The sequence below is a fragment of the Eublepharis macularius genome, chromosome 15 (genome assembly GCF_028583425.1).
Source record: "Eublepharis macularius isolate TG4126 chromosome 15, MPM_Emac_v1.0, whole genome shotgun sequence".
NCBI lineage: Eukaryota > Metazoa > Chordata > Lepidosauria > Squamata > Eublepharidae > Eublepharis > Eublepharis macularius.
In genome coordinates, this window is record NC_072804.1 from 28,721,849 (window position 1) to 28,746,898 (window position 25,050).

General features: G+C 43.3%; 2 protein-coding genes across 3 annotated transcripts in view; both read left to right on the forward strand.

Moving 5' to 3' along the window:
• Nucleotides 1-4,173, forward strand: part of RPS6KA1 (ribosomal protein S6 kinase A1) — a 94,737-nt gene extending 90,564 nt beyond the window's left edge. For both annotated transcript variants that reach the window (XM_054998996.1, XM_054998997.1), the window contains 3 exons: nucleotides 406-523; nucleotides 1,854-1,991; nucleotides 3,135-4,173. In XM_054998996.1, the coding sequence (XP_054854971.1) occupies nucleotides 406-523; nucleotides 1,854-1,991; nucleotides 3,135-3,257 (379 nt within the window). In that variant the 3' untranslated portion in view covers nucleotides 3,258-4,173. The remainder of the gene's footprint in view (nucleotides 1-405; nucleotides 524-1,853; nucleotides 1,992-3,134) is intronic.
• PIGV (phosphatidylinositol glycan anchor biosynthesis class V) overlaps nucleotides 1-25,050 on the forward strand; it is a 315,344-nt gene that overhangs the window by 90,441 nt on the left and 199,853 nt on the right. The gene's annotated exons all lie outside the window — the stretch shown is intronic.

Below are 25,050 nucleotides of genomic sequence, written 5' to 3' on the forward strand. Positions count from 1 at the left end.
ATTCAGACTGAACTCTATGGTTTACTATAGTTTTGTCTAAATCCTAGAGTGTCATGTCACTTCCAGGCACACCATCACACTGTCAGCATAATATCATTGCCCCCTCCCTCTCCTACCGTTATGGTAGCCCTAAATAGGACAACCCTGACTTTCTGCAGGGTGGTAATTATTATGAATTATAGAATTGTCAAGTGAAGTCTGTGTGTTACTCTAGAGTCCCTCCTTTTTTTGTGTGTGACTCTTCAGGCCAGCTAAGAGGAGAAAGAAACATCCCCAGTTCCTTCTCAGCTTATGGATCCCCCCCTCACTCCTATTACATGGGCTTTCCCTCCTTCTTTCCTTCTGCTCGTCTTCTACTGCAGGGCTTTGCCTGATTTTTCCCCCCTCTTCTTTTCTTCGTTGCAGGTACACTCCTTTTGCAAATGGGCCCAACGACACTCCAGAAGAGATCCTCACTCGGATAGGCGGGGGAAGGTTTTCCCTCAAAGGCGGAAACTGGGACACAGTTTCTGATGCGGCAAAGGTAAAGCGTAATAATGTAACACTTGGCTTTGGCTTCAGAGTTGATTTGCTTACTTTCAGCTTTGCTGTCTCGAAATTGGTAAGGAGAGCTTCACGTGTCCTTGAGCTTCAACAGGCAAGAGCCTTCATTGTGCCAGGCCGTTGCCTGTGTGTGCAGCCTTTGCTTCTGGATCTCTCTTCCCGTTCTGGGCAGACTTTTTTGTAGCATTTGGTAGTTCTTGAAGCTAACCTTGGATTCCTGAGGACACCTGCTTGCTTATGTTTCTGTTTTCAAAGCCATGTGGCTATAAACATGGGCAGGTAGTATTTGCGAGGCTGTGCAGTCTGTGCCCAGAGCAGCTTGAGCAGCTCCCCTTCCTCCTGCCCTTGTTCTTTGTATTCCACCCCCCTCCAAAATTCAAGTTCAGCACAACATCAGCATGTTGCATATTCTCTTACACACATTTTATGCTAGTGTGGGTGACTTGGCTAAATGAGTTTGTCTTTTTAACCTGATTATAGAATTTTGTAAGAATGCTGCACAGGACTTTGATTTAGGTTAGGTATAGAGTAGGAGCAGCAGCCAACGTCTGTGCTGTGGTATAGTAAAGGTATGAATCTTCTGATAGGGAAAAAAGCACATAGTAAGAGACAGGAAGAAGAAAATGTGTCTTTCGCTCAAGTAGTGCAGAGTACTGGTTTAAAACGCATGTGGTTAATTTTGCATATTTCTTCCTGATTTCTTCATATGAATCTTTCACTGCAAGCCAAGTTACACAAAACCAATTGGAGAAGCTCAGGGAAAAAGCGGGCATGTAAAACATTTTAAATAAATAGTATTCTTATCCTTTGAAATGTTGGGTGGCTTTTGGGTATATAAAAGCAAAGCAACTGCCACAGGAATGCTCACTTCACTTCTTGTTGTAGCAAAGCAAGATCTTGGCGGACAGGGAAAAATCTTCCCTGAGGATGGCTAGTAGGTTCTGTAGTCCTCTTACTGTGACTTGGTACTTGTGATGATGCAGAAAGAAACTGTAAAATCACTTAGGCGTGGGGAAGGAGAGAATAAGGACACACGGAGGATTTCCTCAGCAGAGGGTAAGTGTTGGGTAAAAGTTGCAGGGCTAACTAGAGGGAAGAAAAGGTAAATTCAAGGTACAATTACCTGTGGAATTCAGATGCCATCGTCTTGCCAAAGACACCAGATGGCATCTGACCACAGACAGCAACCAGGGTTATATTCTAGGAGGTGGTCTCAAACCAATGAGCCAAGCAGCTTGAGTAGAACACTTTGAGCCACCAATGTGAAAATGGCACTGCTACAGCTGTTTATGTTCCCTGGTTCACTGCAGGACCTTGTATCCAGGATGCTTCATGTTGACCCTCATCAACGCCTGACTGCTAAGCAAGTCCTCCAGCACTCGTGGATAACCCAAAAGGACAGGTTGCCCCAGAGCCAGCTGAGTCACCAGGACGTGCACCTTGTAAAGGTTGGGATGGAAAAGGGAGCTTCCCACCCCGTGCTTTGGTCTCAACTATATTGGCTATTGAAACACCTGCTCTACCTACTCTTCCAAAATCTTAAGTGCTCAGTGAGGAAATTGTTCAGCAAGAGCCTTCCCCAAAAACATACTGCAGAACAGTGAGGTGTTACTTCTTTGTTGTATTGAACTATCCAAGGCTTCTTTGGATAAAGGGAGCTAAATTATCTATTTACATTTTGCTTTGGGTAGTGAAAATCTCCTGAAGTGGCTAACAAAATAAATTAAAGCTTTTAAAATTCACTAAGCTAACAGCAGTGAAATTTCAGTAGCCACTATATATGACTTGTAGGCCACTTTAAACCACGAAGAAAGCTGGGATATAAATGTTTAACTAAGTATAAATAAGCCTTCTGGTCTGTCTCCAAAACTCTAGGAAACTCCAACATTAAACACCCTGCAGTAATCCAGCCTATAAGCTACAGAGTCGTGGGTTGGGTCTTACCAACTTTTTTCAGGTGAAGGAAGGAAGAGGGAGCCACTTCTGTCCACCAAAAATGGGACCTGTGTGGACAAAAATCATATAAAACAGGGTCTGCAGTGCAGAGGGGATTAGGGCAGATCAAGCAGGGTCCAACCCCTTGTTTCTCAGGAAAGGGGGCAGCTAATATAGAAAACGCTGGCATCACTGCCCCAGTGAGTAGAGGTCAGTCAGTTCTGGCTCCCCAACAAGCATACTTTATATGATAACACATATTTTGCGTTATTCCTAGAAAAGTCGTGCGTGAAGAGTCCTTTGCCATATCCCACATTCTTCTGCACCAACTTATGGACTCAGAATTATGACTGAGGCTGTGGCTTACTGACAGAGCATTTGTTTTGCATGCAGAAGGCCCCAGGTTCAGTCCCCGGAATCTCTACTTAAAAGGAACAGGTAGTCGTGATGGGAGAGACCTCTGCCCGAGACCCTGCAGAGCCACTGCCAACCAGAGTAAATAAGACTAACCTAGATAGGCTGGTGATCTGATTTGGTCTCAGGCAGCTTCATGTGTCCATCGCTTCTGGATATTAGTTGGGGCTATCTTGTGTGTGTGTGCAGAAGCGACTAGAGCAGTCTGTTATGACTCTTCTCTCTCTCCCTCCACCCCTCAGGGTGCTATGGCTGCTACATATTCCGCATTGAACAACTCCAAGCCAAGCCCCCAGCTGAAGCCCATCGAATCATCCTTCCTAGCACAGAGGCGAGTGAAGAAGCTCCCGTCTACCACACTGTAACGAGGGGTGCCTCCTACCTGCCCATACTCAACTCTGCACAAGCTTCTTTGGACTTTCCCAGGGAGCCAGAAATGTAACCCCTGTGAGAAGTCCTGTTTCAAGGCACTTCCTCAAATGCACATCAAGTGGGGTCATGTGCTTTCAGACAAACTGGCTCTTGCTTTCCTCGTGGAATTCGTTTTTTAAGTGTACAGTGAAGACTCTTTGTTAAAGGGTTCGTATATGTGTATATGAGAATCGCAAGAAGCAACGATCTGTGTATTCTCCCACCTGCAAAGGGCCAGATCTTAGACGAGAGAATGCCTCTTTACAGCCAATCTGGTACTGCTGGGGCAACTCCTGTTCCTCCCCACCCCTTACCATGGTCAGTGCAGCTGAAGCTTTTAAGATCCCCTTTGTAAAGGCTCTCCTGTCCCCACCCACCGCCAAATCATGTATACCTTTTTGTAAGGACAGGTTTCTTGAACTTTATCCTTCTCCCGTCTGTGGCTCATTTCAGAGAGCATCTTAAACGTCCCTGTTTTGTCATCTTCCCCTCCATCCTGCCTGAACATCACCCTCGTGAACACCCACTGCAGACTCGGGATCACGTCTCTTCTCCCTTGCCCCCGCATATCCTTCAATCGACTTTTAAAACTTTTTTTTAAGGCAGATGCTATGCTGCTTTGAATACACAATGGACTTGGAAGAAAACTTATTTCCCCACAGAGAAAACATCAGGTTGTCTAGGTGTGTGTGGAGGGGAGGGTTGTCTGCTCGTTTTTAAAGCTCTCTGTCAAAATAGCACAAATCCAGAGCCTCATAATGCCAAAAAAAAAAAAAAAGACCTGGCTTTTTCTTAATTTAACTGATTCTGTGGATGGTAACTCAGGGTTTCTGACTGAATTATCAAATAAAAACATACCATGCAGCTGAAGCATTCACTGATTGACCTTTTACCCCATCTATGCTTACGGTGTCTTGTTGTGCTGTGTGGTTCCTTCTCTATTTTACTCGATCTGAAAGGTTTACCTACATCTTCCAGTTGCTAATATTCTTGAATATCTCACTTTCATTGGTCTTCTGTGTAGTCTGCAGGCAACTTTCTCTAAGCAAATAGTAACTGTGGTGTGTTAAAAGACAGTCTCACTAATGTGTTCTCTGAAGTACCTGCACATAGTTCAAAGCTGAGTATGTGTCGAAGGATTTTCCTAGCAGGGGTGAAGCAAGGCATCACAGTGGCGGCCATATTTGCTCATGCTTATTGCAAAGAGGGTATATGGGGGAGGGGAGCAGAACTCTCCCCTGCTTCATCTCCCTCTGCACTCACTGGCTGCTTTTCTGAGCAGGCTTTTGATATCACCACTGTACTGGCAGGAAAATGTCTGATTTTTAATCAAAAGTATGCTAAATTCCTTACATGTTTATTTATTTATTTTATTCGATTTATATTCCGCCCTCCCCGCATCAGCAGGCTCAGGGCGGATTACAATTAATACACTAATATACAAATACCTTTAAAACCAATAAAACTCCTTAAATATTTAAAAACACTCAACAAACAATACAGCAACAGATTTTAAAAAGATATATAGCAGCAGATTCCTCCAGGAACCACCACCCAACCACCTCCAGAAATATATGGTAAAGGCTAGGTGGTAGATACCCTTTGTAGGGGCACAGTTACCTCTAGGTGGCTAGCAGGGAGGCCCAAGGCGTCAATCATATGCCTGGTGGAACAGCTCTGTCTTACAGACCTAGCGGAAGGATAGCAAATCCGGCTGGGCCCTGATCTCTTTGGACAGAGTGTTCCACCAGGTTGGAGCTAAGACCGAAAAGGCCCTGGTTCTGGTTGACGCTAAACGGGCCTCCCTAAGGCCAGAGACCAGTAACAGTTGTTTATCACTGGATCGAAGCATCCTCCGGGGCTCATACGGGGAGAGGCGGTCCTGTAGATACACCAATCCCAGTCCGCATAAGGCTTTATAGGTTAGTACCAAAACCTTAAATCTTACTTATTACTAACTTCACTTACGTCCACCTTCCCACTGGAGACCCAAAGCAGGTTAGGCTGAGTCTGAGTGACTGGCCCAAAGAAGCTTCCATGGCAGCATGTTCCAGTAATCATCCATAGACATCTTTGAGGCCAGGAAGCAAATGGTTTCCAGATGTATTAGATTTTACTTTGTATTCAACTGGAAGGTACACACATTTATCTTTTGATCATACCTCTATGCTCTTTGCTATTGTGACAAAGTGTGCATCAGTTCCTTTCACCTTCGCACCATGTTCAACAAGGGAAGAAATGGCCCACCATTTACATAGGGAAATGTCTAGTTTGGTTCTAGTGTAATACAGAAACACATTAGAGTGCACCTCATTCGGTCTTCACAGGATAACCTTAAGGACACTTGCTGGCATGAGCACATAAAATGCAGCCGCTGAGTCTTTGCTGTTCCTGTGCTAGGACAGCAGATGGCCAGCCTGGTTGTGTGTTTTGGCCAACAAAGGCTGTTGCAAATGAAGATCTTGGTAGGGAGGCCCCCTGTTCTAACTCCTGATTAGCTGCTCTAAATAATAAAATTATACCATCCAAGAATTTACAGTCCTAATTTCTGCTTTTAAAGACAAGCTTGCATGCTGAAGTTAAATTGATAAGTGCTGAGTTTCTGTCTGTGTTTAGGGAGCATACCACCAAATGGTGAGCCAGATCTGTCCTAAAAGGAGCTGCAGCTGAGTGGTAAAGCAGGAGGGACCCAGGTTCAATCCCTGGAAGCTCTAGCTAGCTAAAGGCCCTCATGTGGGAATGTTCTTGCTGTGTGAGGCCTTGGAGAGCCGATGCCAGACAAAGAAGGGAACAGGGTTCTGATGCAATTCAAGGCAACTCCATATGTGTCTATGTGTAGTGGGAGAAACTTGGCATCTGATCCGAATCTAGGGGAATGGTATTTTTCACGCTGTAGCAGGACATCAGCAACAAGTCTTACCACATGCACAATGTGAGAAGTTACCAGTAGAAGCGTTCATTCTTCTGACGCCTAAGGCAATTGACTGGCACTTCTGTGATGTCACAGAAAGTTCGCAAACTGCTGTCAGTCGTTTTTTAGAATTTCCACAATGAAGCAAATGTAAGGGAAGCAAAAGGTCCCCTCAACTAAGGGGGGTGGGGAGGACAGCTACAAGGGCTGTGCCTAGGGTGAAACTAAGTGCCACTGAGGGTTTGAAAATCAGAGCAGTTACTCTGAGGGAAGCAGAAGATATGTGCAGGATGGGGACAATCTACAGAAATATGCTGCTTGACTCGTATGATTATTTTCATTGCCTGCTTTTAAAAATTACACTACAGGTAAGGAACCAAACCGATCAATCAATGATAGAAAAACAAGAGACAGTATTTTTTCAAATGAAAAAGAGTCCAGTAGCACCTTTAAGACTAACCAACTTTATTGTAGCATAAGCTTTCGAGAATCACAGTTCTCGTCAATTTTTTTTTAAAAAATATAGAATGACAGGATGTGAAAAGAAGCTATTAATGGAAATATTAAGGTGGCATCCCAAACTTAACTTCATAAATCACAAATTAAAATATATTTTGGTATTGAGGATAAACAGATTTGGGTGTGTATGTGTGGGAGACTTCAATCCTCCACAGTTTGGCTATCCTCTTATTTATTTATTTGTTCTACCATAAACTCTTGACTTCCTGGACATTAACATGATGTTTTAACTGCTTTTAAAAATTCTACAGATTATTTGGCAAGTAGTAAAGCCATGTTTTACTTGTTTTCACGTAAAGAAGTCCTAACTCGTATGGAATGTATTTTGAAGTGTTTAAAAAAACCAAACTAACTACACATTTTCTGTGAGAGTGAAGTAGAGTATGAATGGCCAGAATACAGAAGTCCAAGGGCACCATAAAGACTAACACTTATCCACCATGCACTTTTGTTAGTCAGAGCTCACTTCATCAGATGCTAAGAAGTGATCTTTAAGGTGCCCCGGGACTTCTTTTGCTGTTGTTGTTGTTATGACTGACTAATACAGCTATCCCTCCAGAATTATAAGGATTTTATTTCCAAATTCAGTTTCTAAAAATCCAAATTGCTTAAGTAAAACAGTGTTTTACAATTACGGATTGCAAAATTTATGCCGTTCTTAAGATGACTTGCAAAACTGTAGTTTCACCTCCGTTTTACGCAGACCTACCTTCAAATCCTCACTATGCTGAATCACCCATTTTACTTGCTGCAAGTGTCGGGCTGAGCAGGCCCTCCTTAAGCTACTGACATAGTCTAGCTATTTTTGTGAAGTCTCTGATTAGCTTGGGTGCTCATTCTTCATCTGAGGAGAGTGTGTGTGTGTGTGTGTGTGTGTGTGTCTGTATCTGTCTTGAGGCTGGTTTTTTATCCTGAGAGAATTACATGAACACACCCACCCAGCCTGCTAAATATTTTCATAGCCTAACCAGGTGTTTCCTTGCCTCCTTATTACCTGTTCACGTCACCTGTGTTCGTTCTAGCCAAACTTCTGTAAAGCCTCCCCCCTTTTCTCCACAAGTGTCCTGTTTTTTGAGCTGGTGCTAGAAAAACAACTCAGTTGAGGTGTGGATGCAGTGGAGCTAGGAAACCACACCTGTTGACATCTTGCCAGTCAGTTGCAAGCTGCTTAAGAAGTACATACCTCTTTTTTTGTTATACTGAGGCTGCAGAGAAAAGGACACTTTCCAGGGAGTAAGCCCCATTGAATAACATGGAATTTACCTTTGAGTAGGCATGCTTAAGAGTGTTTCTTGAATTGTGCAGGTTTTGAGAGTTACGAAATGGGAACCTAACAGGAGCTGGGAAATGTTCATATCCCCCTGTGACTGCTGTCTTGACAGTTGTTTGCTATACAGTTAAAAAATATGCACAAAAATTCATCCTGGAACAATATTGGATGGGCCAGTGTAAGGTGTGCTTCAGATATGTCAAAATAACTAAGGTTTTTTTCCCCTGCAGTATCTAAGAAACCATGAATACAAAGGTGGGGGTGGGGTCTGAAATATTACTGGATTAAGCAGCTTGCTTTCTGAGCACTGAATACTTTGGAACTAAAACCAACCTTTCTCTTGCAGAGTTTAACCCTGAGGCCCCACTATGCATATAGCAATGGTGCATTAATGTGCACACTGGCAAACCATACCACAAGACAGGTGTGTTGCTAAATGCTGTCGAACTTGTGCTGCAGGTCGGCCATCTTCTAGCTATAGCAGCAGGCAGTTTCTTGTTTCACACCCAGCAGCATACCCCGTTCTCCTTGGCAATTATCTAGAACTGGATTAATATGTTCTCCATAGCTGCTTCTGTGCACATTGTATTCTGAAGCAATATCTATTACCAAATCAAAAAGATTCTGCCCATGATCAGGATGGTACAGGCCTATATAAAACGGGTAGAACCTTTGGATAAACAGAAAACCCTACGCTTCCTTACTGTCTCCCAAAATGTGCTTTTCTATGGTAAAGCTATTGGTGGGTTTCTGTTTCTCAAATGTCTCTATGGAAAAAACACAAGATCTCTGGGGCACAACACTGGAGGCCTGTGACTTCTCTTGGCTTTTGAACCATTCCATAGATGCTTTCACTAGATACCAGAGTGGTTAAAATGGAGTTTTTAATGGGGCAATCCCCATTGTAATGATAGGGGGCACCGGATGAAAAAGTTCAAATGGAGTTTATGCTAATTGTAAATCACTGGTAGTGGAAACACAGATAATGTAAAAACTCCATGTCATTGCTTTATTAAGACCAACCCAATGACACACAACAGTGTGCAAGCTTTAGGTTTCACCAGAGTTCTTTATCAGGTCAACTGATATAAAAGAGGAAAAGAACAGATTTTATTAAGCTCCATGGCAACAATTTCCCCCAAGTAAAAACTTGCCGAAATTGACATGTCGAAACAAATTGGGCCTGATTCATAACTCTTGTGCCCATATCCCCTGGTATATTGCACTGCTGCTGAGTAAGCGCAAGTTTATACCTGGACTCTAGGAATTTAGGATGTACATAGGAGGAGCTCTTACTGGGGACTGGGTCCAACCAGCTGGAAACTGCCAATGAACAAGTGCCAGTTCTGTCTACCAAGTTTGTGTGATGTTTGCTAGGGCCCAGGATGCCACAAGGGAAACACTGGGAAAGCATTTTCCCCCATTTCTGTACAAGTAATTACTGTTGCTGCGCTTGTGGATCTCAAGAGCAGTGCTGGAATAGCATGGAATACTGTTTGATCAGAACCATAGTTCTGGGCCCACTATTACTTTCTGGTAAATGTGTATTGGATTACAAACTTAGATTCAAATATCAGCTCAGCACTGAGCTGAAGGGTGGCCATCACCACTGATCAGACAGAGGCAATCATAGTGATATACCATCATTTCATTTGAATGCTAAGAATGTATTTTAGGAAGAGATAGAAACAGACAATACTTCAATGCAATGTAAAGGTACAAATGTTTTTAAGAGGGAGAAAAAGTTCCACATTGCAGCATGAGGTTAAAGGAGGCTTGCCTGCTTGCCATTTACCTGTAAATCCTCCAAGCTATGAAAGTTTTGCAAATATTGGTGATAGTTTTTCTAACTTGTGAGCTAGAATCTTTGCGAGGCTATTGGCAAGGCTCATTAAAGGTAGGGTTGGGGAAGAGAATTATTGAAATGGTTAAGGAGACAGACAAAGCAAAGATTGTAAAGCATTCTGTACACTTTGTGTCATATGAACTAATAAGGAAGAAGAGTTATCTTTGTTGCCTATTAAAACTGTCAGGAGGATATTACCATCTCTCAGATGTATCAAGAATGGTTGCCTAGTTCCTTTCAACACAGCATCAGTTTGGCATACTGATTTATTTGAGCAATGCAATTGCATTCTGACCACTTGCTCTGGAGACAGCATGGGCACACCTCTGAAACAAAAATACAGCCTACCTGGGAGAGTCACCACCACCAGCTTTAGAACTTCGTTACATTTTTAAAAAAAATAAGACTGTTGAATAAAAAAGGATGCACCGTTAGCCATTTGTTACTTAGTCAGGAGGACACCTGTTTCCCTTTCTGTGCTCCAGGCCTGTCTCCATGTCAATTAGAAATTCAGTGCTACAGTATTGAGTATCTCGCCCTTCCACAATAGAATGAGTATCCCAATTGCTGGTTTCTATTGGCTTGTAAATTAGAGCCAAACTACAAGTGACGCCTTACACAGGTTGGACACTTGTCAGCTTCCCTCAAGTTTTGATGGGAAATGTAGGCACCCTGGTTTTACAGCTTGGCTCTCCATTACAGCTGCAAGACCAGGATGCCTACATTTCCCATCAAAACTTGAGGGAAGCCGACTAGTGTCCAACCTGTGTAAGACATCACTTGTAGTTTGGCTCTCAGAGAACAAGTCTCCAAGGAACCACTAGAGGATAGTGTTCTTTGAAAAGTCACCTTTTTGTTCTATTTAAACTGATGTTTTCCACCCTCAGGACAGACTGGATTTTTAAGAACAGCCATGGTCAAGAAACGTTGGGAAAGCTACAGACACTCCACTGATAGAGACATGGTGCCAAAGAAAAAATAAACTCTGTTCAGAGTGAGATGTGGATGTATTAGAGGCTGCTTTTTTTATCACAGGAAGGCTTCCTAACGCAATCTTAAGGAATTACACCTTTCCAAAGGCCACTGAAGTTGTTAACTCTGCTTAGGGTAGCACTTAGTGTACTATCCCTAAACTACCTTCCCCCCTCTTTCTGCTTTGTAAGGATAAAATTAACCAGCACAATGAATGGTTTTTCTAACCCTTAATAATACATGAATGCCCAATTGGATGGGGAAATGTCTTCATGTAACAAAGGCATGGTACAGGCAAAAAAAATAACAGATTCAGAATAGCAAATATAGGTTGAGAAGCAAATACAGGTTGAGAACACTTTCCACTTGAAACTTCTATGAGAGCAGCTTTATCTTGATCAGTGATAGCAGAACTTTAGAAATTATCTTCAATAATCCAAGTTTACAAACACCACCAAGGACTGAAAAGTAAAGTTTATGACCTCAACATGGCTGGATTCAGATGGCAAATTTAACACCCCACTTAAAATTTGTTCAAACCCAGCTTGTATGCTGCTGAGTTCATATGGGCATTAAGCAGATTAATGAAAGAATTTTGAGTATTGTGCTTACTCATGACATACAGGTATGTGTACTAACTGGTATTAGTCCCCCTCCAACACACTAACCAGGATTCTAAACCAGAGTTTAATACAGGCCTTAGAGTCCCATTAAATTTTCTACACTAAATCTATTTAATGCGCATGCCTATGTTCATACACCCTGGGTAGCCTGAGTTAGCATTTAACCATGCTTCCTCTATTTTGCTTTATACAAGGAGTACGTTGCATACTGTATGTGAGCCCAGCATTAAGCTGGGTTGATGTACATTTTAACTTAATTGTAATGACACAGGTTGCATTCAGATGGCAAGCCACCAGTTAAGTACAAACCAAGAAATTATGATCCATCCAGAGCTTAGTTTGGTATCCAAATGACACCACACAACAGTTCTCCAAACCATTTTTTGCCACCTTCCTTGCCATGCTGCACTCAAATTGGTGCGATTTCATGAAAGCAAAAGAAAAACTAAAAGAGATGTAACTTTTACAGAAAATAATCCTTGCATAGAATGGCAGATGGTGGACAGCTGACAGTGAAACAGGCTGGTACAAGGAACCATCTGCTAAGGAGGAAGAGAAGGATCAAGATGGACAACATTCAAAAAGACCAGGTGATGGAGTAATATAAACAATAGATAGGGGGCACGCAGTATCAACTCAGGCCAGATTACAACCTATAATAGAGGGGCTTATCAAATTAGTTGAAAGACCCTGAGGTTTATGTGAAATAAATCAGTGTAACTACTGGATATGTTTAGGAGAATAATTTAATTGGGGTGGAGTAATGTCTTAAATCCAGAGAAGTTCTTTTTTTCAAAAAGCATCTTAGGGTTGCCAGTTTTGAGTTAGGAAATTTCTGGACATTTGGGGGGTGGAGCTTCTAAGAGCAAGGTTAAGGAGAAGGACCTCAGCAGGGCATGATGTCATCCATTCCACCCTCCAAAGTAGCCATTTTCACCAGGGGAACTGATTTTTGTTTTCTGGAGATTAGATGTCATCCCTACAGTTTTATGAACCCCGCTTGGAGGTTGGCAACTCTAAAGGGAAGACTGTTCTGACAAAGCAAGACCTAGAAGAAAAAGGAACATGGAATTGTCAGCGATGATAGATGCCTGTTCATGAAGTTGTTAAGTGGTGGGATCCAATGACTATGCCCTTTTTCACAGATTGCGTAGATAGAAGGCTGAAAAGCAGGCCCTCTGGACAATGGGAAATGTTTGCTGTGTGAAGGCAAAGGAGCCTTAGGGTTTGGGAGACAAAAAAATCAAAAGATCAATAAACTGAAAAATGTGGGAGTCGGAAAATGCTGGATTTCAGAGATAGCTTTGAACTAATCATCCAAATAGTTGGGGAAAGAACTTTAGTCACATTTCATAGAAGGAAACAGTGTCCTTTACTAGGTACACAGAAAGTTTGTATTGTTTTCCTGTAGTTTCACAGTTCTTTTGTGTTCATTCCTGAATTAGCTACAGATCTTTTACTGTCAATCTTGTGATTATATTTTTCTTTCAATCATGCTTCCTATTTTAGGGCTCTCCAAGTCTATTACAGATTAGGACAGAAATGTCATCTTCCCTTTTCCAGGCTCCACTTGTCTTGGAGAGAAAAAGAAAGTGCATTCTGGCGTATTCTGTGGCATTCCACTAGTGAGCATTATTGCCTCAAAATTAAGATTGATTGCCAACTATCTCACAGTAAGAAGGATTTCATCAGAGCTAATTGCAGTCTGCAACAGGACAGACACTCTGCTCTCACTGAGTTGTGGGATAAAATTTGGAAACATTTGTTAATCCTTTCCTTAAAAGGCTACCTGTAGGTTGCTTCTGGTCCACCAAACTGCAGTGCAACATGTTCTCTTTCCTTGGGAGAAAATCTCAAAGAGCTGCATTAATCACTTTTACCTCTTATAGAAGGTCTTTGCAAAGCTTCAAATCTTAATTTTAAAAAGCAAAGACTGGTTAATAAAAATGTTATAATTTTATTTATTTTTGTAAGGTCTTACTTTACCGCTCTTGCTGTGTCAGCTAAAGAACCACAAGATTAGACAGCTATGCTTGTGACCTGATGGCTAGCAATTTTCTGGTTTAAAATTAAAGAGAAAACTAAATTAGCAAACTAATTGTTTGCTGTGTTTTTGGAAGGTCTTGTGACAGCTGCCTTAAGCTTTGTAGCCAATCACAGGCTTGACTTGTGCCATCCTGTGTGGGAGGTGGAGCTCTGTGTTGGGCCTTGCTATCCACCAATGTCAATCATATTAATTTCAAATTACTACTGTACAGGCTGGTGTCAAAATGATTAAAGCATGAAGACGGTAGCCAGGAGAGAAATCTACCTTGCAATTACAACAAGGACACTTGATTTTTTTCTCTCATCAGCCCCTACACTAATGGAAACATTAAAATGTATACCTCTGTAAATGGAGCCCAAATCTTGGATGAGTGAGACATTAGCTATGGAACCACTAGATGGGATAGGGAATTATTAAATATCACTATAGAATGTATTGGTAAATTCCCTTACATGAAGTATCATATTCCATGTTGATTCTTCCAAATTCAAAAGAAACAGAGTAAGCATGAAGAGGGAACAATGGATCTGTGAACCCATCTTTATTCTTTAAGGCTTAAGATATTTTATCACATTATGTGTACAGTAAAAATAATCTTAGATTATGAGCTAAATTCTTTAGGAATGTCAACAGACAGAATGGCAAAGACAGTTAATTTTTTCTTTACATCATTACGTAAATACAGTTTGCCTTCTAGATACCATTTTGGCTTCCACTGGAGAGCTCCCTCTTCCTAAATCTAACCATTATTAAAGTATATGACCATCCACATTTGTGGGATGCCCCATTTTAAGCTTTGTGTTCTTTCTTGACACTGCAGTAGGGTTGCCAATCTCCACATGGAGCCTGGCAATCTCCAGGACTTGCAACAAATCTCCTGGTGACAGAGAGAGTTCCCCTGGATAAAATGGCAGCTTCCAAGTCTGGACTGTATGATGTTTTATCCTGCTAAGCACTCTTCCATCTCCCAACCCTGCTTTCCCCAGGATTCCCCCCAACTTCAGGAATTTCCCAACTTAACTTTGAATGCATGCCTTTCCTTGAATCTAAAACTTCTTTAAGGGTATGAGAGGAAACCTCCACAGCTCTATCCTATTTTTACCTTGATTTACTATCAGTTGAAATGTTGGTAAAGAAAAGTAGAAGGAACTGTGGTATGCCAAATTTCCATTAGATACGTAAGTACTTTAACTATTCTTATATATGAACATTTCTGAACATACATACTGAATTGTTGTCAGATCTTGTGTCTACCAAGGGCTCTATCAAGGGCAGAATGATCCACCCTCCAACTGGCATGTGCTCTCCAAAGTCTCAGGCAGAAGTATTTCACTTCACCTTTTACCAGATCCTTTTAACTGGAGATGCTGGGGATTGAACCTGGGAACACAAAGCAAATGCTCTATCACTGAGCCCCAGCCCCAGTTGGAGCTTGGTAGCAGAGGCTTGTGACAGGTATATCTAAAATTCTTAGTCCAGTCTCTGGCATCTGTAGTTTAAATTGTTTAAAATCACAGGGTGGAGACAGATCTCTACCTGAGACAACTGAGAGCTGCTTCTAGTCAACACAGACAGCAATTAGCCAGATGGACCATTGGACTAATATGTTGTAAATAAGTTTTTGATAATGCTGAGTAACCAGGGCTTTTTTTCTGGAAAAAGAGATGGTGAAACTCAGTGGTGGATCTCAGGACCATACAATGATGTCACTTTGGGTCAGCTGGAACAAGGGGGGGGTTAAAGTTTAAATGACCCTCTGCGAAAATGGTCACATGGCCGGTGACCCCGCCCCCTGATCTCCAGACAGAGGGGAGTTTAGATTGCCCTCCGTGCGGCACTGTCTGGAGATCAGGGGGCGGGGCCACCAGCCATGTGACCATTTTCAAGAGGTGCCGGAATTCCATTCCACTGCGTTCCCGCTGAAAAAAAGCCCTGTGAGTAACTAATACCTTTCAAAGTCCACTGAAGTAAATGAGAAAGGTATAACTCTGTTTAAGATAGTACTGTTATATCATTATAAGGCAGTATTATATCCACATTCATACCATCATCAGATATAACTGTAGAACTTGCTAGCAAAAAATCTAGACACAGAAAACCCACTGTCTCTGCTACTGTTTTCTACAATTAATATACTTGGCCTCAATAGTGTGCTAAAATAAAACAGGAGTCTTGTGGCTCCTTAAAGACTAACAATATTTTATTTCAGAATAAGGTTTTGAGGAAAAGAGCCCATTCTTCAGGCACTAAGCAGTAAGTGTGCTAGACTCTCTTAATGGGTACAGTTGAAGCATGTGCCCAGAATCCTAAGTTCTGGCATCAAGTTTAATTTAAGGCCTCCATTTGCCAACCATGGAACAAACAGAAAAATCTTGACCGCGATCAACACAGTGGAGTCTGTGGAGTGAGTGGAGTCAGTGGAGTCTGAACTGTGGAGTTCAGACCCGATTAGGATTCCCAGTTGCCCATCAGTGGCAGGCAATCTCCCAGGGGTTTGCCCCATTACCTGCCAATCGCTGGTGATTGGTGGGAGATAGCAACACACACACCCCGGTGATCTCCCGCCACCAGCAGGCAACCCAGGAAAGTGAACACGGGGTGCTCTCCCAGCAGGGCACGCTAATGTCAAAGTGACATCAAAGTGAAGTCTACTGACTGCAGACATGCTCCCGCACTTCTCTGGGACCAATTTTGTCCCCAAAGGGGCTGAATTGGCCCCATGCAAAGTACAGGAGCACACCGGTGGCCAGCATTAGGGATGCCAGATCCCTGCTGGGGGCGGGGGATCCCCCGCCCCCACACTCTGCCCCTGCTTACCTGGCCAGCAGGGGGAAGCATGCCTTCCATGCACGCTCCCCTGCAGCGCTACGCGCTCCCATGTGCTGCTGCCACCCGGATCAGGCCCATTTTGACCCAGATTGGGACCACTGCAGAGTGCCGGAGTGCTCCTGCCCTCCGCAGGGGCCCCAAATGTGAAGGTTTTGGCCCAGATTGGGCTCATTTGGGGCCCGTTTTGGCATGGATCGGGCCCGTTTGGAGCCACAGCAGCCCAAAACATGCCCATTTTTGCCTGGATTGGGCCCATTTTACGCTGCTGTGGAGTGCAGAAACACCCCTGTGCTCCACAGAGGCTCAAAGCAGGCCTGATCCATGCCAAAACGGGCCATAAACATGCCCGATCTGGGCAGAAATGGGCACGTTTTGGGCCCCTGCAGAGTGTGGGTGCGTGCCCATAGGGATGCGTGATGACATCACTTCCCAGAAGTGACATCATTGCGCTTGTGGGGACACGCATTTGCACACACCCCACCAAAACAGGTAAGTGGCAGGTCCCAATCCCCCGCCAGGAGGTTTAGCAGGCCTGGCAACCCTAGCCAGCATTATAACATCACTTCCTGGATGTGAGTGTGAGGAGTCTACTCTAGGTAGTTAGAGCTCCGCCTAGTGTCTAATGGAGGATATTTTTCCTAAGTGTAATGTTTTAGTGGATGGTTTGAGCATGTGCAAAATGGAGGTGCATGATGGGATACCCTCTGGCATCTGGGAGGTATGCAGAAGAAACCAGTGCAAGCTGGTTGATTGCAATGTGGCCGCACTGTGCGAGAGGACAGGAAAGCAACGGGGAAACACGTGTAAGTGTGTTCACGTGCTGTGCAGGAGTAATTCATCTCTTGTGGTCTAGCTCTCAGATCCTCCTCCCTCCTGCTGGGAGTGTATAAGACTTGGGAATCCTCACCCCTGTGCAAACTTATAAAGCAGACTCTCCACACACACCAGCACCACAATTCCTCAACCCATACATACAATTTTATGAACCATGACAAAAGTTTTAGTTATATTATGTATTTTATATTACATATGTTACTGTTACATATTCTACATTTCTGAAAAATGCCTGCTTTTGCAACTTTTGTTTAAAAATAACACCCAACCTGAGAGTCCTGCAAGTTTGCTAATTATATTGTAACCTTTGTGTCATTAAAAAGAAATTGCCCTGACCTGGATAGCCCAGGCATGCCTGATCTCATCAGCCCTTGAAAGCAGGTTGGCCCCGATTTGTGCTTGAATGGAAGAACTTCAAGGAAGACCAGGGCCTCTATGCAGGGGCAGGCAATGACAAACCACCTTGGTTAGTCTCTTGCCTTGAAAACCCCAGCATGGTCACCGTAAGTCAGCTATGATTTGTCAGCATTTCTTAACACCAAAAAAGGAGTTATCCTGTTAATGTCTTCTTTTAAAAAATTCCAATGGACCAATGTGACTGCAAAAATTAGGCCAATTAACTTCAAGCTTTATTTTCTTGGCCTTTTTCATTGTAAAATCATGAACTAGATCCCCAAAGTCAATTTTTCTTGCAAGGATACACTCAATAGAAAAGAAGGCTAGGTGGCTTAACCATTCTTGCCTTGTAGCAGTACAATTTTTGATGACTGGTCGCTTGCTGAAACTTCTTTCAGCTTGTTCCACAGTCACTGGCAGTGTGCAAAGAACCTGTAGGCCTAAGCAAATTTCTCTGAAAATTAGTTGCCACAGATCAGACTGTATATTGAAATCATTTCATGTTGATTTTGTTCTGCTTCCCTAGTTACTGTATTGTTGCTTGACTGCAGAAAGGTCTTGTCTGATTAGAAAAACTGGAGCATAGTTTGGTTTCCTTTCGTTTCTTTTTGTTCTCTTTTATTTCCTTACATTTCTGGCTACAAATTTCTAGCCAGCGCCAGACACAGCAGCATGGAGCATGCATTTGTAAGTGACTCAGATACTTCCTCACATATCACAGAAACAGCATTTCCTCTCAATGGTTCTCTGCTTTGCCGTTCCCACCAGGTGTCCATCCCTCCTAACAGTGCAAAAGGAACTCTGGGACTGGTAGTTCTTGATAGGATAGGACCCAGTTCTTGATAGGTATTTCTTGATAGGACCCAGGAGAACAAGGAGTTCAAACTGTTGCTTGAGATTGCTGCTCTAACACTGCTTCTGATTGTTCCAGCAAATCTCACGAGATCTGGACAATAGATACATAGATACATAGATCCAAGGAAATATAAATATCCTCCTGCATGAGCTACAGCTGATCATTTTTTCTATTATTTCTCCTTCATGGTAATGGGGATTGCAACTTGCACCAAGCCCCTGTGGACCTCCAGGCCCCTGTAAAATGTACTTTTCCTCCCATATGGGGGCCCTGGATCTACATCAAGGGAGGACCCAGTGCCGGAGGCTTGATAGTATACTATTGTGCTGACTCCAGGTGCAATAACAACAGCAAAAGGGGGGAAGGGAACAAATGGTTTGGGAAATGCTTTTAATCAGCACTTCTCAAAGTAGGAGATGGATTGTTGCCAGGAGAGGCTCCAGATTTTCCTGGCCTCCTCCCAGGATTTATCTTGATTAATCTAGAGATCAAAGTGGCAATCCTTGTATTGATTATTATTGCTAGAGATAATTGGAGCATCTTTTTAAAGTATTTTTCCTCTTGACACTATCAAGCATAATATGGATTCATCTAGGTATACCCTGACCCCTTACCTTACCTTTTAATGTGCATGTATCTAAGTTTGTTTTAGTTTGTGTGTGTGTGTTTGAGCTCAGGGTGGCTTACATCATTCTTTTACATTTGTTTTTAAAGTCTGCTTCTGGGCAGAGAACTGTTGAAGACTAGTTTTAAGCTATTACATGTTTTATATTGTTTTATGCTATGATTTTGTTTTTAATGCTGGGGTTTTAGTAATGATTTTTTAGCAATTTAAATGCTGCATTATGTTTTTATCATATTTTACTTTGTGAGCCTCTTTGAGCAGGTTGTTTGAAGAGATTTTATTTTTATTTTGTATTATTTATAATCCTTTCTCTCTGAGACTCAAGGCAGATTACATACTGCAAGTCAATATGATCTACTCTCAGGACATTAATGATCTACACCTGGGACAGTCAATGAATAAAGCAACAAGATATTGAGAAGTAGAATATTTGAAAAGAAGAAGAAATTTGATCTAGGGCTAAAACAATGCTGGAACAAAGCATACGCAAGCAGAAATCTGATACAGAGTGAAAACAATGCCAAAACAAGAATAAGCAATTAAGTATGACATTAAACAATGCAGAAATTACCTAGCAGGAGCATATTTTCAGCAACAGACAGTTCATAGTAGTATAGTCTACAGACCCTATCCTTTCATTATAGCATCTTTCTGAACCATTTCATTACAGTGCAGCTCTCCTACCTGCATAAAAAAGCCTTCCTGAATCACTCAGTTTTGCATAGTTTGTGGAAAGCCAGGAGAATGGGAGCCTTCCTGACCTTTTCTGGTAGACCATTCTACACCACGGAGAATGTGCATGTATGATCAGTTGATTTTGCCCATTTGCAGAGTGGCACCTGCGGAAGGCCCTGTTCAGATGAGTGAAGCTGCCATGGCGGAACATAAATACAGAAGCAGTCTCATAGATAGGCCTTGGCCATTTGAGCCAATATCTTGAATTGAGCCTGGTAACTGATGGGTAGTCAGTGAAGCAGTGCTGAATGGGAGTAATATGAACACTCTGCCTAGCTATTGATAATAACTGAGCTGCAGCATTCTGTACCAAATGGAGCTTCTGAGTTGAATTTGAGGGGAGATATTACTGTAGTCTTAATGTTACCATGGTTTGGATCCAGGTGGCCAAATCAACCATGCCAAGATAGTAGGCTATGTTCCAGGCTAACCTGAGTTGGAAGAAGGCATTTTTGGAGCTGCATTAACTTGCATCTCTAGCAACAGTGCTGAATCTAGTATAACCCACAGGCTCTTTACAGAACAATGTCCTTCATGCTCTCTGCTTTCCCAACCAGCTTTACATCCATCTTATCTGGGTTTGGTTTCAGTTTGTTCATTTTCAGCTATTTGATCACAGCAGCCAGGCAGCGACTCAGGACTTCTACTGAATCGCCAGAGGATTTGGATAGCGAGATACAGGGGTTGGTGTTATCTGCCTATTAATGGCATCCAGATCCAAATCTATAAAGGCTTTACATAGATAGAGGTTGAATAACATGGGGAAAAGATTGCACTGAGTGGAATCTCACAAGATAATACCGACACTGAAGACAGCTGGTTTCCAACAGCAACCCTTTGAGTCCATTTCATGAGGAATGATTTAAACCAGTCCAAGGCAGATCCACTGAGATGGCATGAAAATGTTCTGAATAATGATCTTTTCTTCCATTCTTTTCTCACAATAACCCTGTGAAGGAGGATAGGTTGAGAGAATGTGACTGATACAAGGTCACCCAGCAAGCTTAATGGAAGAGTATTTGAACATGTGCGTAACCAGTATACCATACTGCCTTGAGCCAAGGACAAGCATGAGTACTGTAAGTTTAACTATTTTGTCTTGTGAGTGAAGGGGTGAGGGGGGTTTCAAAAGAAGTGGGGGGGGGGGTTCAGAAGCCTGCTTTTACTGTTTTCTCTTCAGCTGTAGGTAGCCTCAACCTCAAGAGTAAGGACATGTTTTGCACACACCATTATGTAGTACATTACTTTGGGCAATCTGAGTGGGCTGATCTGGGAAAAGGCAGTTGGTGGACCTCCTACAACAGTTTCTACAAAAAAAATCCTTTTTCATGGCAAGGATTCCCTGTGTACAACCAAGCAGATTCAAAATGCCTTTTCCTTGCTACAGCCATTTTCTAAGCAGTAAAGTGGTAAAATTAACCACTGCTTAACCTTGCCTGTTCGGCTTTTCCAGCAGCCCCTCTGTCGCTACCATTTCTTCTCTTTCCTAACAATCCTTGCTTCTGATATATACACATACCCTCCCCTTTTACCTCTTTAGATCAATTGATCTTATGATAAGGTCTAGTTTATTTTGCCTAGAAGAAGGAACATTATATAATATAGGTAGACGGTATTAACAGTTATCTGAAACGGAGCAAATCCTGATTGCAATCCAGGAGCATAACCATGCTAATTTAACAGGTAAATTGAAAGTTGCAAAAGAGGAAGGGTAGTTTTCTGTGTTCTTGTGCGTGCGTCTGTGTGTGTGTGTGCTCTTTTTGCTGAGAGTAATGTGCAAGAATTGACGCCAGGGGGCAGCAAAGGGAGAGTTTTTGTTCTCCTCTCTGCAGTTGGGCTTTTTTCTTTCCCGATTGTGCTAAATGCTTATATACCAATGTTTCCATTTACAAACCCTGCCTCCCCTCCCCCATTCTCCAGAGCAGCTCTGGCATTAACCCTCTGCGCTTCTGCAGCTTGCCTATGGAGCCTGTTCTCTTCTCTCCCCCCCCCCCCAGCCTCCCAGCTGACATGCAGCTTGGTGATGGGATAAATTGAAGGTCTCTGAAAGGAGACTGAGGGAAGAGGGGGAGAGTGGGGGAGTTCTCTTCTAGCAGAAAATCAAGGGGAAAATAACGGGGGTAGAGGAGGGTTTGGGCCCCTCTTCTGGACTCTGCTAAATTTGTAGGACTACAGTGGGGGAGGGGGTGGCTGCTGATTTCCAGTTTTTATTGGAGGGGGGTCGTTACATTAACTCTCTTCCTTCCGGCGTCAAGCGCCAGTCCGCTCTAAAGTTGCCCTCCCCGTATGGAAAAGTTAGGCTCCTAAATTTTAAGGGCTGTTTTTTGGAGGGGGAAGGATCTTGATTAACCTCCTTTTGGGGGTGTTCAGGTTCCCCCTCCCTAATGGAAGACTTACATGCTTTAAACGATGCCCATGGTTTCAGGGGAGGGCTTTAGAGTTTGTTTTTTAATGGGGAAGCTTTCTCCATCAATTCGGGGGTGTTTTAGGGTCACTGTTTTTAAAAGTGTCGAGGGTCATTGTGCTCCTCTTTATGTTAATGAGCGTCCATTTTTACCCCCTTTTTTGTGCGGGGACAGAGCCAAAGTTTCTTCTTTTAAGACTATGCGGGGGCTTTATTAACCTTACTTTGGGGGTGTTCAGGACCCCCACCACCAAAGATTTATGTGCTTTTACAAGATGTCCATAGTTGGGAGGCGGCTTTATCTTTTTTTATAGGCAGTCTTTTCCCGTCAATTCGGGGTGCTGTAGGAAAACGTTGAAAGACATTGTGGCCCTTCTGTAAACTGGAGTCCATTTTTGCTGCCCCATTTTTGGAGGGGGTGGCAGAAAATCCAAAGCTTTTGAGGCCAACTTAGCCCCATTCAAGTGGGGCTGTGAGGCACCTCAGTATATGTCCCCCCCCCCCCCAAACTCCCAGTTACGCACTCTCGCCTTGCCCTCTGGGCTGGGTCTTGTCTCTACCTGACTGACTACCCGCCCACTCCCCTCACAGCGCAGGACGCCCTCCCCCCCTGCCTGCCCCACCCGCTCCTAAGCGGGAGTTTCCAGGAAGCGCCGAGCTGAGCCGCAGTATCGCTCAGCCGCCCTCTCGCTTAAACCCCTCCGCCGGGGACTGTGGCAACCACGTCAAAGAGTGCTCCAAAGTATTTTTTATAATTATTATTCTTTTTCTTCTCCCCTGTCTTTAGTCGAATCAAAAGTGTAACGAGTGGACATTAAAAAGAGGAAGGGGGGCTTTAGTCGGCTTTTAAAAAAAAACCTGGAAGTTATATGTGAAGCGAAGGAAGGAGTCCCGGCTGCGGCGGCGGCATACAGAGGCAAAGCACAGAATGTGAGAGATCTCGAAGAGCTAGTTGAGCGAGAGGGGAGGGGAGTGAGCGGGAAAACGCGGTTCGGAGCGAGGAACAGCCTCCTCTTCCCTTCCCCCACCCCACTCCCTAGCCGGGGGCGCTTCTCACTGAGTTACGGAGGCGCCAAGCTCTGCTGAAGCAAGGAGCTTCTCGCCTGCCTGCCCGCCCGTGTTTGCGCTCAGTTAAAAGGGGGCGCTCTACACCCCCAAGTTTTTAAATGTTCATCCTTATAAGTCAGTTAATGTGTGCCCGTTTCAGACACCCTCCCCCTTCTAAAACACACACGCCCGTGCCTCAGTTTTTCAGTCGGGGGGTTTCTGCATTTGATCTCTGCTCTAGTTCACACGTACATTTTCGTAGGACTGAATATATACACACACACACACACACAAGTCCAGTGGCTCCTCCCATAAAGACAACACATTCCTTTTTAGTCTTTAAGGGGCGGTTGGGGTCCTGTTTTACTTTGCTGCTACTTATTAGCACTGCTAACTGTCTGTAAATACAGTTAGCGCCACACGTGCATATGAACTCTGCACCAGCCCCTAAGAGATCTTTGGGGAGTGGGGGGGGGGTTGCTCATAGAATTGTTTATATTTTTGAAGGGGAACATGACCCTCCAGAATCCACCACAACTGTACAACAATATGTTAGAGCTGCCCTCACATGTTCTATTAAATGCCTAACATCCATGAAATCACCCTACAAATCTTTAGATAGTCTATCATAGCTTTAGGAGGTCTCTAACAATAATCCTAAAAACATTACATTCGGAAGTAAATACCCTTGAGTTCAGTGGGACATATTCTCTAGTAAGCCTATTTAGGATGAATTGCAACCTTGCCGTGGACTCTGTAACTCTGCTTAAGATGGCACCATTGCTGTACTTTTTGTTAGTATCTTTAAGGTACCACTTACCTCACAATTTCAATAAAATGTGCTTTAATTTTTGAGATTTCCCCCCTCTTCCCTCACATATCTACAGATACAAAGAGTTTAGAAGACAAACTAGATAGTAATACGTAGAGCAGAACCACAAGTGACAAAAGGCACAGATTGGACACTTGTCTGCTTCCCTCAAGTTTTGATGGGAAATGTAGGCAACTTGGCGGAATGTTGGACAAGTGACAGTTGAAAAGTCCATTGGACAACAGTCAGAGAGCAAAGCTGCGAGACCAGGATGCCTACATTTCCCATCAAAACTTGAGGGAAGCAGACAAGTGTCCAATCTGTGCCTTTTGTCACTTGTGGTTCTGCTCGTAGTCTAGGGTTGCCAGCTCCAAGTTGGGAAATTCCTGGAGAACTGGGAGGTGAAACCTGGAGAAAGTGGGGTTTGGGGAGGGAAAGGACCTTGGCATGGCATAATTCCATAGAGTCCACCCCCCCAAAGTAGCCATTTTCTCCAGGTGAATTGATCTTTGTGACCAGTAGTAATTCCGGGAGATCTCCAGCCACTACCTGGAGACTGGCAACCCTAACGTAGTCTCAGACTGCAAATTGGTGTGAAGCAGGGTGAAGAAAAAAATTAAAGAACTGATTGTAGAACAAATTGTGATATCTGAAGAGTGGATAGAAACAGTTCTGGAGGGGTGGTAAATTTGGGGGGGGATATAAAAGTAATAGGTGGGAATTTGTCAAGAAGAATTACAGGTATCCTATACAAAGCCACAATAAACAAGTTCAGTGGCACCTTAAAGGCTAACAAAATTTAAACATTCATGGGTCAGAGCTAGGGTTGCCAGCTCTTGGTTGGGAAATTCCTGGAGATTTGGGGGTGGAGCCTGGGGAGGGTGGGGTTTGGGGAGGGGAGGGACCTCAGGAGGGTATAATGCCATACAGTCCACCTTCCAAGGCAGCCATTTTCTCAAGGGGAACTGATCTCTGTCACCTGGAGGTCAGTTGTAATTCCAGGAGATCTCCAGCTACCACCT